This window comes from Gasterosteus aculeatus, chromosome 1, assembly GCF_964276395.1.
Source record: "Gasterosteus aculeatus chromosome 1, fGasAcu3.hap1.1, whole genome shotgun sequence".
NCBI classification, from domain to species: domain Eukaryota; kingdom Metazoa; phylum Chordata; class Actinopteri; order Perciformes; family Gasterosteidae; genus Gasterosteus; species Gasterosteus aculeatus.
In genome coordinates, this window is record NC_135688.1 from 1,464,742 (window position 1) to 1,479,039 (window position 14,298).

Sequence of the window (14,298 nt, forward strand, 5' to 3'; positions counted from 1 at the left end):
TTGTGTTTGGGTTCGGTGTTGTGTTTGGGTTCAGTGTTGTGTTTGGGTTCGGTGTTGTGTTTGGGTTCAGTGTTGTGTTTGGGTTCAGTGTTGTGTTTGGGTTCAGTGTTGTGTTTGGGTTCGGTGTTGTGTTTGGGTTCGGTGTTGTGTTTGGGTTCGGTGTCGTGTTTGGGTTGTGTTTGGGTTCGGTGTCGTGTTTGGGTTGTGTTTGGGTTCGGTGTTGTGTTTGGGTTCAGTGTTGTGTTTGGGTTCAGTGTTGTGTTTGGGTTCGGTGTTGTGTTTGGGTTCGGTGTCGTGTTTGGGTTGTGTTTGGGTTCGGTGTTGTGTTTGGGTTCGGTGTTGTGTTTGGGTTCGGTGTTGTGTTTGGGTTCGGTGGATGTGCTTATGAAAATAGCTGCTCGAGTCAATGCGTAAGTTTACATTTGAATTACTGTTATACAGTGTTGTGTGTAATTAATTTCTATGTAATCTAAAAACTGTAATTTAATTCCGTAATTTAAAGTAAAATCTGATGTAATTGCATTAAATGCTGCATAAACTATAAAGCAATTCTGTATAAAACAATAGTGGATTTAACATCAAATTTAAAAAGATATATTTTTTCAAGAATAATTCATGCAATTGTATAATGTTTATTTGAAAGCATTAAAAGTGCAGTTTCTTGTCTCTCCTTGTATTGTTCAAGTGGTTGAGGTTGATATGGGATTTAGAAAGTAATTAGTAATAAGTAGACCAATACTTTCTAGAGATAGTCATTATTACATTGTTGAAGAAGCCAGTTGTAGTTAGTAATATAAGTGACTTGCCCAACTGTTATAATATCAGAAGTGAAACTGGAAGAACAGTGTGTTATTCAACCTAATTTTAATTTTCATGTAGGTGCAATCCTGCAGGCATTAAAAGAACATGGCAGCAGCTGAAAATGAAATATAAAAACATAATTCAATTTAGGAAATAAAGAACACCATATAAATTGCTGTGATTTTGTGTTTATTCATTTTTATTTTATTTTGTGGTTGGTTGGTTGTGGTGGTGGATATAATGTGTATTAATCTGTGAAGACATTTCGGCATATCATATCCCGGACTACCCTTCCCTCCTGGAAATCTGCCGGGTTGATGGGGTCTTCCTCTGGGTCTTGTATTTGTAGGGCAGGGTGTTGCTCCCCTCTAATTATGGCAATTACAGGATCGTCCATAAAAGGACATGCCATTTCATTCACTTGATTTGATGCGCTCTGCCTGACTGAAATGTGCGCAATGAATGAATACCGAAAGAATGAATGAGGTGATTAAATACCACTTCCTCTTTAAAAAAGGGGAGGAGACGAAATAAACTCTGGGTTTCCCGAAGAAAACCTGCTCCCGACCAGGTTAGGTTCACAGAGTAAGTTGCCATGGTAACTGACTCTGAGTATAAGTTACCTCTCTTTCTGAAACAGGCTTGACTTACTCTGCTTTCTCAGGTTTAACATACCTCCCATTCTGAAACAGAAAACTCAGAGTTTCCCTCATTTCAGGGTTAACATACTCAGAGTTTTCACTTAACCTCTTTTCTGAAACAGGCCCCAGAGATCTTTGTTTGTCTCCAGCTCAGGGGGAGTAAACGTGTCACGAGGAACGTACTCAGGAAATGGAGCGACACCAGATGTGCTCACAGGAGAATTCAGATAAGCGTGTGTGATAAGAACACACAACATGTCATCACACACAACATGTCATCACACACAACATGTCATCACACACAACATGTCATCACACACAAGATGTCCTCACACACAACATGTCATCACACACGGAGAGGAATCCATTACACTGCACATGTTTTATCACGTTGCGAAATGGTTCAGTGGAGACGAGCTGGTGGGAAATACTCCTCAAAGCTGCAGGTCAAAGGTCAGTGAGAAGGTGCCTCACGTAAAGCTGCCAGCCATCATGAGGATTACAGTGTCAGAATCCTCCTCCTCTTCCTCCTCCCGCCCCTCCCGTCCTGAAGCCCCCCCCCCTCCCTCTGCTCGCCGGGCTGTTGATGCAGCAGACCGGAACCGGCGCGCCGAGAGAGCTGCTGCACGCCGGAGGAACACGACATCGACGCCAGGAACACCACGCAATCAGTGAGCTCGCCACTGCTCCTGCTGCTCCTGCTCCTCCTGCTGCTCCTGCTCCCTCTGCTGCTCCTTCTGCTCCTTCTGCTCTTCCTGCTCCTTCTGCTCCTGCTCCTCCTGCTCCTCCTGCTCCTCCTGCTGCTCCTGCTGCTCCTACTCCTCCTGCTCCCCCTGCTCCTCCTGCTGCTCCTGCTCCTTCTGCTCCTTCTGCTCCTCCTGCTGCTCCTGCTCCTCCTGCTCCTCCTGCTGCTCCTGCTCCTTCTGCTCCTTCTGCTCCTCCTGCTGCTCCTGCTCCTCCTGCTGCTCCTGCTCCTTCTGCTCCTTCTGCTCCTCCTGCTGCTCCTGCTCCTCCTGCTGCTCCTGCTCCTTCTGCTCCTTCTGCTCCTCCTGCTGCTCCTGCTCCTCCTGCTCCCTCTGCTCCTCCTGCTCCTCCTGCTGCTCCTGCTCCTTCTGCTCCTCCTGCTGCTCCTTCTGCTGCTCCTGCTCCTTCTGCTCCTCCTGCTCCCTCTGCTCCTCCTGCTCCTCCTGCTGCTCCTGCTCCTTCTGCTCCTCCTGCTGCTCCTTCTGCTGCTCCTGCTCCTTCTGCTCCTTCTGCTCCTCCTGCTGCTCCTGCTGCTCCTTCTGCTCCTTCTGCTGCTCCTGCTCCTCCTGCTGCTCCTGCTCCTCGTGCTCCCTCTGCTCCTCCTGGTCCTCCTGCTGCTCCTTCTGCTCCTTCTGCTGCTCCTGCTCCTCCTGCTGCTCCTGCTCCTCGTGCTCCCTCTGCTCCTCCTGGTCCTCCTGCTGCTCCTTCTGCTCCTTCTGCTGCTCCTGCTCCTCCTGCTGCTCCTGCTCCTCGTGCTCCCTCTGCTCCTCGTGCTCCTCCTGCTGCTCCTTCTGCTCCTTCTGCTGCTCCTGTTCCTTCTGCTCCTTCTCTCCTCCACCTCCTTTATGGGACTTTCTATCTCTTATGACTCATCTTTCTCTTGATGTGTGTGTGTGTGTGTGTGTCCGGATTGTTAAACTAAACTTTAATACGTTGACTCACAAATATTCACCGAGCTCCAACTTACGATGAAATTCAAAATAAATATTATCGTGTTAATTAAAATGATTGTTAGTAACGTTTCAAGTTCTCGCCACACGCTTTATTCCCTGTGTGTCACGTGATGCATCGGCGTGCAATACTACGTTAACCGTACACACGCGTGTCCAAAAGGTATTTTGATTGTTGTTTTGGCAAAAGGATCCGAAATGTTTCAGAATCTTTGTCCCTTTGAGACGGAAGGGACGATCTTTGCGTCTCCGTGTGGATCGCGTGTGGAGACAAAGAGGTTCTGATGTTCTCACTAGAAACGTGTTAAACTCTCTAAACGTGTTAAACGTGGGGGGGTTTCGGCTCGTTGGTTGGCGTCCGATATCCAAACGCCAGTCAAGACCACCGCGGTCATGTGACTCATGTGACTCATGTGACGACGCCGACCTCGGCGTCACCTGTTCACCTGCTTCCAGTCACCTTGAGGTTCAATGTCCAGTAGAACTTTGATGTCGTCTTCCGTCACACAACTAAGATTCTGCCACAGCAGCAGAATTCCTCGTGGTGGACGTGGACACGCTGTCCCTCGTGTTCCACCCAGCTACTGTACATCAGCAGGACCCCCGGCCCCCCACCGGCCCCCCACAGGCCCCCCACAGGCCCCCCACCGGCCCCCCACCAGCCCCCCACAGGCCCCCCACAGGCCCCCCACCGGCCCCCCACCGGCCCCCCACCGGCCCCCCACCGGCCCAGCTGCTGTCCGTGAGGGAGAAGTGCTGCTGTAGCTTACTGCTGCTCGTAAGCCCTCCAGTGAATTAGCTCTTATTCTCACAAAGTCACGGGGGGGTCGCATGTTATGTAACATGTAACATGTGCTGATTGGACCAAAGAGCTAATCAACATTCAGCCGTTTATTAATAAAGTACTTTGAAGACCATTTTCGTTGGTGTTTGCAGCTTTACGCTTCATCACTGGTTTGTTTGTATATATTATGTTATATATATATTATATTATATATATTATATTCTATATATTATTTTATGTTTATTAGAGCAACTAAAGGAAGCGTGAGGCCATTTATGAATAATAATATAAAATCCACAACTAAAAGCTGGAACTCTTTACCAAGCCGTGCAAGTCTGTGCGTTTTCCACAACGCTGTCCTGCAAATATTTTCAAAATAAGAGCCTTGTGTTAAACGGATTGTGACAACAGAAATAAAGTGTTGAATCACAAATAAATCACTTTTTTTCATGTCTGTTCTTCATTTATGTTCTACAGATACAGATAGATAGATATTTAACAGAAAAAAAGCATTAAAAGCAAATCTTTTACCAAAAATAGATGTTTTACTCATCATAGAAAAAGTGTGAATTTTTAGTCCAACCTATTTTTCTTTTTAAATGTATTTTGATACACAAATAAAGCTCAATGAACTGTTGGATGGATCAGCCTGAGAACGACACCCCCAAACAATTCTCGTCTTCCACAGCGACATAGATCTATAGATCACAGGGTTGATCCAGATGAACCGCTTCTCCTCACTTTGATGTCTCATCCAGCAGCCCCCCCCCCCCCCCCCCCCCCCGTCACCCCCCCCCGCCCCCCCCGTCCCCCCCGCGCTCCCTTTGACGCTGATGGCTTTTTAATCCAGCCGTAGAAACGGTCCAGTAGATGATCTCAGGTCAGCGGGTTCTCCGCCTCTCGTCTCCAGCCCCCCAATCCGGGCAGACCCCCCCCCCCCCCCACCCCCATCCAGGCCCCCCAGCCTCCCTCTTCTGCTCGGGACTGTTCTTTGGCCTCAGCGAGATGTGTCTGCATGGGGGGCACGGTCCTGGGGGGCAGTTGATTCCCATACATTAGACGGGCTCGATGCTCGGTGGCCTGAGTTTGCAGATTTGTTCCCAAGCCAGAAACCCCCCTCCCACACCCCCCCCCCCCCTTCTGCTGAAGCAGATCAAGGGTGGAAAAGAAAAGTTGATATTAATCCCCAGCGGATTAAGAGCCTCATGAGTGATTAAACAAGACCCCCTGTCTCAAAGAGGACAAATTAGCGTACCGCCTCGGAGGTGGGAACCGCTCAGCGGACCAGACGTGTCTCCGTGGCCGTGAGCGGCCTTCGCCTCCGTCGCCTCCGTCAGAGGGAGAAGGGGAACTGATCTTCTACTGGAATGCGTTGAGTTTTTAAGACATAGAAATAAAATGAAAAGTTGACCAGGTCATGTTGGGTAATTTAGTTTAGCAGAAACGACGTTGTTTGGCTTCTGCCAAAATAATAGAAGTAAACCCACTTTGAGAGATATTTGATCACGATGCTGTGAGTTTGATTCAACGGGAGATTTCACTTAGAATCCAGTCAAGGTTTCTCTCTTATTCTCTGAAGGAATGAAACTATTTAAATGGCACAGCACAGACTTTCTCTGGACCTTCTCAGACGCGACGACACAAACATCCAAAATGGTCAGTTTGCTGCCAGAAGTCAACTCGGACCAAAAGACCGTTGAAATGAAAAGAAGAGAAAACTGTGAACGTGATCCAGACGGTTCTTACGAGCTGTGATCATGATCACGTGATCAGTGGGTTTGTCGATCATGTGATCACATCATGTAAAAGAAACGTCTTTTATTATTTTTTATTTTTCTCAGTTGTTTCATTAGCTCTGAATTGCACTGGTCATTTAGCGGCAACAGTCAAACGATATTTGTTCCACTCGGTTAGTCTGCGAATTCATTGATGGATTATCAGGTTTAAATCTGTAAACTTGGGAATAATTCTTGACGAGGTCTCGAGGATTTTAATCAAACGACCTCCAGATAAACGGGCCCCCGACTCCCCATCCCGATGGTGATAAAATGAGCCCTTCACCCCCCCCCAGACGGAGAGCCGGCATGGACAACAAGGCGCTGGAACCAGAGTCCGTGAGCCCCCCCATGGAGCAGGTGGTGGTCGTGTGCAACGGGGGCGTCCCGCAGCAGCAGCAGCAGGAGGCGGCCATGTTGACCCACCTGAAGAAGGTGGAGAACCACATCACCGAGGCCCAGCGGTTCTCCCACCTCCCCAGGCGCTCCGCCGTGGACCTGGAGTTCAGCGACCTCTCCTACACCATCAGGGAGGGGCCGTGCTGGAGGAGGAGAGGTAACACACACACACACACACACTGTGTGAGTGAGGCCGTTTCCTCCTCAGATTCTGATCGGTGCACAACAGCTTTCCTCAGATGTTCAATAGAAATGCGATGTTTTGCAACATGGTCTCAAAAAGGAACACGAATGTTGAGAGTAGACTGAGTGAAGATATGAGGCGTAATTATGTGAAGCTCCGGATCAAAGTGATGCCCAACACCTACATCCTTTCATATCAAAGCTTACTCAGCAACATTCACTCGTTCAACTGTTAAAAATCAAAAATAGTACAAACCCTCTAAATGTGAGTAAGATGAATGTGAGCGTGGTGTCAAGTGTGCACATACTCTATGAGGAACACTTAGTGCTGCTCTGTGTGAGGTCAATAATGGTAACAGGAAGTGATAGGAGATGATAAGGTCGGATGTAGGATAGGTAAAGAGAGGTAGGATGTAGGAGAGGTTAAGGGATGCAGGATAGGTAAAGAGAGGTAGGATGTAGGTGAGGTTAAGGGATGTAGGATAGGTAAAGGGAGGTAGGATGTAGGTGAGGTTAAGGGATGTAGGATAGGTAAAGGGAGGTAGGATGTAGGTGAGGTTAAGGGATGTAGATAGGTAAAGAGAGGTAGGATGTAGGTGAGGTTACGGGATGTAGGATAGGTAAAGAGAGGTAGGATGTAGGTGAGGTTAAGGGATGCAGGATAGGTAAAGAGAGGTAGGATGTAGGTGAGGTTAAGGGATGTAGGATAGGTAAAGAGAGGTAGGAGGTAGGAGAGGTTAAGGGATGTAGGATAGGTAAAGAGAGGTAGGATGTAGGTGAGGTTAAGGGATGTAGGATAGGTAAAGAGAGGTAGGATGTAGGTGAGGTTAAGGGATGTAGGATAGGTAAAGGGAGGTAGGATGTAGGTGAGGTTAAGGGATGTAGAATAGGTAAAGAGAGGTAGGATGTAGGTGAGGTTAAGGGATGTAGGATAGGTAAAGAGAGGTAGGATGTAGGTGAGGTTAAGGGATGTAGGATAGGTAAAGGGAGGTAGGATGTAGGTGAGGTTAAGGGATGTAGGATAGGTAAAGAGAGGTAGGATGTAGGTGAGGTTACGGGATGTAGGATAGGTAAAGAGAGGTAGGATGTAGGTGAGGTTAAGGGATGTAGGATAGGTAAAGAGAGGTAGGACGTAGGAGAGGTTAAGGGATGTAGGATAGGTAAAGAGAGGTAGGATGTAGGTGAGGTTAAGGGATGTAGGATAGGTAAAGAGAGGTAGGATGTAGGTGAGGTTAAGGGATGTAGGACAGGTAAAGAGAGGTAGAATGTAGGTGAGGTTAAGGGATGTAGGATGTAGGAGGTAAAGGGAGGTAGGATGTAGGAGAGGTAAAGTGAGCCAGGATGCAGGTTGGGTAGAAAGGAGAGCTGATGCGTTTACGTTCCCTTCCTTTAGACCTTTAGAGGAAGTGCGAGTCGGCACTTCCTGTCTCTGCAGACAGATTTAATTTCATGTGTTTGAAGCCTCCTCTCTGACATCACAGCGAGTTGATCCATGGACACATCCAACGTGATGAGTAAACAGACACCAGCAGCAGCTGACCTCTCTCTCATACCATAATTAAATACTGAGAAAATATGAATGTGTCGTATTTTGTTGTAATTTGGTGTCTTTTTTAAGTGGAGGTTGTAAACAAGCTGTCGTGAGACATTGGATGCTTTAGTTATCATAAAACGGCCCAGAGGATCGTCCTGCTATCTGCTCTTTCAGATATGAGTTTTTTTTACTCATGTACATCAACAACATGAGTTTTATTTGGATTATTTGATTAATTGGCTTCCGTCTTAGAAAAACCAACCCAAGGCCAGAGCGGATTGGCGGTTGACCCTGTGACCTTTCCCAGCTGGTGACCAGACTGTCTTATTCAAGTCAGATTATGTTGTTTATTGATTTGTAGTACGAAGTAGCTAATAAGTATTATCTTCATAAATCTGTCTACTAAATCCTAAAAAGCTGCTCCGATCTGCAGAAATCAGGCGATAAGCCTTTAATATCCTTTTTTGAATGTCGCATCCTCTTAATGTTTGATATAACATTTTTATTATCAATGTCGTTCCCAGGGTTCAAAGCCTTGCTCAAGTGCCTTTCTGGAAGGTTCTGCAGTCGAGAGCTGATCGGGATCATGGGGCCCTCGGGGGCCGGGAAGTCCACCCTCATGAACATTCTGGCCGGATACAGGTAAGAGTGCTGCGATCCCCTTCTACCCATAAAAGTAATTTACCCCATTACACGGTTACGCTATTTGTAGAATCAGGAACATTAAGGGGAGAAATATTTAGAAAAAAAAGTCAATATGTTAGGTCAAAAGATGTTTTGAAAAAAAAATGTTTTAGCTTGAAAAATTACAGAATCCAAAAATTTAAGGTTGAAAATTATTTTGAAAAATAATCTAAATATATATTTAAAAAAAGAAAAGAAAAAAGAAAAAAAAAGTTCAGAAACATCAGGTTAAAAATATCTTAGGTAAGTGCTAATAATATAACAATACAATTAATGTTTCTCATCTCGAAAAAATCTATTGTGCAAGATGTCATCTCTGGCATTTATGACACAATCAACATCCTCAGGCTTCTCATAGCAGGTGTTCCTTTATCATCTGCTGAGCCCCTTCAAGAGTGTGTGTGTGTGTGTGTGTGTGTGTGTGTCCTTCCTGTCGCCCAGGGAAACAGGGATGAAGGGTCAGATCCGCGTAAATGGGAAGCCCAGGGACCTGAGGACCTTCAGGAAGATGTCCTGCTACATCATGCAGGAGGACGTGCTGCTGCCTCACCTCACGGCACGAGAGGCCATGATGGTGAGCTGAAGCTCCCCCCCACCCCCCCACCACGAGATCCGGCTGTATCACATGACCTATGAAACGTCCTGCTTCTTTGCTTTCAGGTTTCAGCCAACTTGAAGCTGAATGAAACGATGGATGTGAAGAAAGAACTGGTGAGCTGAGCAGAAGAAAGATGACGATAGTCCCGTTAACAGACAGCATGCAGACGTAAAAAGTTGACCTTTGAACATTCAGTGGCCTGATATCATGCTGTTCCCCCATCAGTGACTCGTGGATTACGTCGCCAATAGTTTGATTATTCCCTTCTAAAAGCTCTGTGACGGTGTCTGCATCACTCGTCTGCAGGTGGCGGAGATCCTGACGGCTCTCGGCCTCCTCGACTGCGCTCACACGCGCACCAGCTCGCTGTCCGGAGGGCAGTGCAAGCGGCTCGCCATCGCGCTCGAGCTGGTCAACAACCCGCCGGTCATGTTCTTTGACGAGCCCACCAGGTGTGAAAAATATTTAGCAGCATCTGGCGCTTTTAATTGTGTGCGCTGTGATCTAACAGATGTGGTTCCCACAAAATGACATATCTATATATTTAAATATGTAGTCTTTAATAAACTAATTGCAATGAAGGGAGTTTTACATGATGTTCTGTTGGTCCATCTGGCTGCACGTCTCGGCTGAGCCGGGCCGTTGGACATCTGGTGCTGGAGCGGTTTGGAAACGCAGATAATTAATCCGTTAATTGCTTGAGGGGCATCTGGCTGAAGTTGCCGTGGGACACGAACCGTCTGACAAATGAACAAATTAAACATTCTCAAAGTTTCTCCTCTGCTGGAACGCCTCATTATGACCACCACCTCCACTGGTTTACCACGGTTCACCTCAGCCGGATCAGTGGATCGTTCAAGTCTTCTTTTAATGGGATCATTTGGAAAGCTGTCAGATGTTGACCTTCTACACTGAGCACATTTAAACATCCTTGTAAATGTACAGAGACAATCAATATGTTGGGCTCATTCCCATAACAGCTTCTCATTATTTATAACCCCCCCCCCCTCCCCAGTGGGCTGGACAGCGTGTCCTGCTACCAGGTTGTCTCTCTGATGCGCTCTCTGGCGCTGGGAGGACGCACCATCATCTGCACCATCCACCAGCCCAGCGCCAAGCTCTTTGAGATGTTCGACAAGGTAGTGTGGACATTATGGTGTCTATTTACTGCAGGAGATATGTACAACATCCAATCGAGATCCTTCCTGCAGCGTCCTTCACTTTTAACCTTGAGTGTTCCTCTCGCCCACCCCAGCTCTACATCCTCAGCCAGGGTCAGTGCATCTACAAGGGCTCGGTCCCCTACCTCATCCCCTACCTGAAGACCCTGGGCCTCCACTGCCCCACCTACCACAACCCCGCCGACTTCAGTACGTCCCCGCCCTGGCGCGTGCACCTCCACGTGTTTGATTGTGACAATGACTTAAGGCCTTGCTTTGTGTGGCCCAGTCATCGAGGTGGCCTCGGGGGAGTACGGAGACCTGAACCCGGTGCTGTTTGAGGCCGTGCAGGGCGGGATGTGTGCATCGGGAGAGAAGAAGAACCCGAGTGAGAGCAACGGTCAATCAGTGTGCGCGGCAAAGTGCCTGGAGGTACGTAGAAGTGGGAGTAGTAGTAGTTGTAGTAATAGTAGTAGTAGAGCAGTATTAGATTATTTGTGGTAAATTAACTTGTTGTACATTTCTATTATATATATATATATATATATATATATATATATATATATATATATATTTATGTATATGTGCAACAATTGTATACTTAATTGTATACTTAAATATGAGGTTCTGTCTTAAAGGAGGTCACAGTCAGTCAATATTATGCAGATGATACTTGTTGTTCTCTGGTAAATACTCTCTCGATGAGAAGACACATGCAGGAACCACGGATCTCCAGAAGAAGAGGTGATGAAGAAGTAATTCTTTGGTGCCATGGTCATGAATGGTCAAGTGCTAATTTACATAAAGGTGTGGGGCATCATGTTCATGCTGGTTATCAAGGAGTATAATAAGAATACTATAATCGGTTACCGCTTACAAAAGAACCTGCAGCTCAAAACCATCTTTTATTTGACTCTTCCTTGAAAATAAATGTTTTTATCAGGTGTTTTTCTTCACAGTGTTTTATTGGGACCTGAGGTCGATTTGCCCCCTTTCTGTGATGTTCTGGTATCATCTGCTCCCCCTCAGGACGCCGGACACTTGGAGAGACATTCTTTCACCACAAGCACCCTAACGCAGTTCTGTATCCTCTTCAAGAGGACCTTCATCATCATATGTCGAGACCAGGTGGGTTCCCTCACGTGTTCACGCTCTGGTTCCCTCCGCCCCCTGAGAGTAAAGAGACTACTCCCGCTCTCAGGTTCTGACCCACCTCAGGCTGATGTCCCACATCGCCATCGGCGTGCTGATCGGCCTGCTCTACTTGAACATCGGCAACGACGCCAGCAAGGTCTTCAACAACACCGGCTTCCTCTTCTTCTCCATGCTCTTCCTCATGTTCGGGGCGCTCATGCCCACCGTGCTGACCTGTGAGTCCAAAGAACCATTTCTCAAAAACCTCCCATGTGTGTCTGTGTGGGTTGACGTTGACGGGTTGTGTGTTTGTGAAACCTTCTGTTAGTTCCTCTGGAGATGTCTGTGTTCCTGAGGGAGCACCTTAACTACTGGTACAGCCTGAAGGCCTACTACCTGGCCAAGACCATGGCCGACATCCCGTTCCAGGTGAGCCGGAGAAACTCAGTGGACTGTGGTCTTGAAGCCTTGAGTTCTGTTTTTCTGTCCTTTGCCGTCTTGGGTGTTTTGTTTCTGTACACGTCTCTGGTCCCCGCGACCTCGTATGACGGATAATCGGTTTGATGATTTCTGGATGGATATACGTCTCTGGTGTCAACCTATCAATCAGCGTGCAGCCCCCGCCCTGCTTTATGGGCAGATGAGAGATTGAGACCATAAACTCATGTTTACTGAGGGAATAAATCTGGAGAGAAATAGAGTCATGTTATGGGACCAGAGGAGTCGCCCCCTGCTGGTCAGAAAATAGAATACATGACATGAAGCTTCTGCTCTCTGTTCAGTTTACCTTCGCCCCGGTTCCCCCATGTCCGTCAGCCTGGATGAAGCTGAATTAAACGTGTAGTTTGTTTTCAGGTGCTCTGCCCCATCATGTACTGCAGCATTGTGTACTGGATGACGGAGCAGCCCCCCGAGGCCAGCCGCTACCTGCTCTTCCTCGCCCTGTCCACCTGCACGGCCCTGGTGGCACAGTCCCTGGGCCTCCTGGTCGGGGCCGCTTCCACCTCCCTACAGGTACGCCTCGTTGAATGCGTGATTGACCGCCACCAAGTTCCACACCCAAGTGAGAGCACCTACTCTGTGTCCTGTACCCCAGGTAGCCACGTTCGTTGGACCGGTCACGGCCATCCCGGTACTCCTCTTTTCTGGATTCTTTGTGAACTTTGACACGATCCCCAAATATCTGCAGTGGAGCTCCTACGTGTCGTATGTCAGGTGAGTCGGAGCTCTCTGAACCACATCCAGAGCTCCAAAACCAAGTCTTCCTTTTAACGCCTGAAGCACTAATCGGTGGAACATGCAGTGTGCACGTTGGTGAACTTGGTCCCCGGAGGATGACTTCTTAGCTGTCAGAAGCCAACTCGTGACCCGTGGCTCCTAGTCCCAGTGCGTCTGTGTGCTCCTCTGGCAGGTACGGCTTTGAAGGCGTCATCCTGTCCATCTACGGGATGAACCGCTCTGAGCTGGAGTGCCCGGGGAAGGTCTGCAAGTTCCAGAGGCCCGAGGAGGTGCTGCAGCTTCTGGACGTGGAGGACGCCAAGCTCCACGTGGACTTCTTCGTCCTCGGCGTTTTCTTCTTCATCCTGCGGCTGGCCACCTACGTTGTCCTCCGCTACAAGGTCAAGTCAGAGAGGTAGAGAAGACGGCCTCCTCCTGGACTTGGTCTGTCTCTCTCTGTCTGTCTGTCCGTCTCTGTCTGTCTCTCAAGTTGTGATTTAATGAAATATATATGTCATCTTCCGAATCGACACACACCGGTTTTACCTCAGACATCCCCACTTGGAAACGAGACGCGACCCTCACAGGAGCTGGCAGCCATGTTTGTTTCACACCGTGTTCTGCAGGACGAGTGTGATGAAGTGTTCCTGGACTTGGTGTTTTGAACTAGTTTTTGTTCCATGTTTTGCCGTTGTAGGTGACAGCTGGGCATAGTCCCCAAAAAAACATTTACTTCCTGTGTATAAAAAAATGAAATCATTGTTTGAGCTAGATTGTTTTTTAACATGTTGATAGTTGTAAATTAAGCTTTATTGTGATTGTCTACTGAATTTTTGTACTTCTATGATTATGATCTTAAATCTTCATATTGCAATTCTTTCATCTAACATGCTAATGTAATAACTAACATCCAACGTTACTCAAACTACAATTCTAACACTAAACATTACTATAAGTATTATCATTTCTACCACTCGGTGTGTTCTACTGCTTAAATCCCTAACATCTTTCTTATTTACAACATGCAAACATGTTTGGTGCTATCTGAAGTTTCATGTTTTACTTGAGTTACTCGTAAGAAGAAGTGACACATCTGGATGCACATCACAGTAAATACGAGCAGCCGGAGAACAACCAAAGAGAAACTGCTGGAACTGGAAGTATGCTCACCTTTTAGTTACAATGCCTTGACGGCCTTTCTGTTGTTGTTTGTTGTTGTTATTGTGTTGTGTCATGACTTATATGTTCTATCGTTCTCTTTTAAGATATATTTTGGATAACTTTCAGCTTAACTATACTGTACAGCTGTGCAAAAGGTTTGATATTCTAATAAACTTGGATCTACTTAATTAAATATGTCCCTTTTTCATGTTAAGTGGGTACGATGTACCTATCACCTAACGAGCAGCCAAGTTCTTCTCAAGATATTCTTACACATCCTAATTTGTACGTCTTGATTTACATCTTTGATTGTGGATCTTATTCACATGATTTAAGATAAAGCTCTTTGTGGCTTTGTTTAGAAATGTCCTTTAGAAATAAGATTGACATTATTATTATTCGTAGCACAATATTTCCTCTGATAAGTGGAAGTACAAGTTCAAGAAATGTAAAACAGGCGTTAAAGTGTTTAAATGTAAATTAGAACGCAACTAAAACACACAAAGAAACAGTGACGAATGTGATTTCTAAA

At 46.8% G+C, this 14,298-nt stretch overlaps 1 protein-coding gene across 2 annotated transcripts; it reads left to right on the top strand.

The window, feature by feature from the left end:
• Positions 1 to 1,249: 1,249 nt before the first annotated feature.
• Positions 1,250 to 13,959, top strand: LOC120828994 (ATP-binding cassette sub-family G member 4). 2 transcript variants are annotated; one of them, XM_078106649.1, is made up of 15 exons: positions 1,250 to 2,113; positions 5,992 to 6,251; positions 8,336 to 8,453; positions 8,937 to 9,069; positions 9,156 to 9,206; positions 9,400 to 9,545; positions 10,109 to 10,232; positions 10,349 to 10,463; positions 10,543 to 10,685; positions 11,283 to 11,381; positions 11,455 to 11,623; positions 11,716 to 11,816; positions 12,243 to 12,401; positions 12,484 to 12,602; positions 12,799 to 13,959. In XM_078106649.1, the coding sequence occupies exons 1-15, from the start codon at positions 1,698 to 1,700 to the stop codon at positions 13,022 to 13,024; spliced, it is 2,379 nt and encodes a 792-aa protein (XP_077962775.1). In that variant the 5' UTR covers positions 1,250 to 1,697; the 3' UTR covers positions 13,025 to 13,959. The 2 variants fall into 2 exon arrangements, with proteins under 2 accessions (XP_077962775.1, XP_040048645.2); XM_040192711.2 differs by lacking the exon at positions 1,250 to 2,113 and having other exon boundaries at positions 5,399 to 6,251.
• The last annotated feature ends 339 nt before the right edge of the window (positions 13,960 to 14,298 follow it).

What these genes read in the sequence shown, in the direction of transcription:
- LOC120828994 (XM_078106649.1), top strand. Translation starts at nt 1,698, where the DNA reads ATGTCATCACACACAACATGTCATCACACACAACATGTCATCACACAC. An exon ending in AACATTCTGGCCGGATACAG is followed by an intron (nt 8,454 to 8,936) that starts GTAAGAGTGCTG and finishes CCTGTCGCCCAG; the next exon opens with GGAAACAGGGATGAAGGGTC. An exon ending in GCGCGGCAAAGTGCCTGGAG is followed by an intron (nt 10,686 to 11,282) that starts GTACGTAGAAGT and finishes GCTCCCCCTCAG; the next exon opens with GACGCCGGACACTTGGAGAG.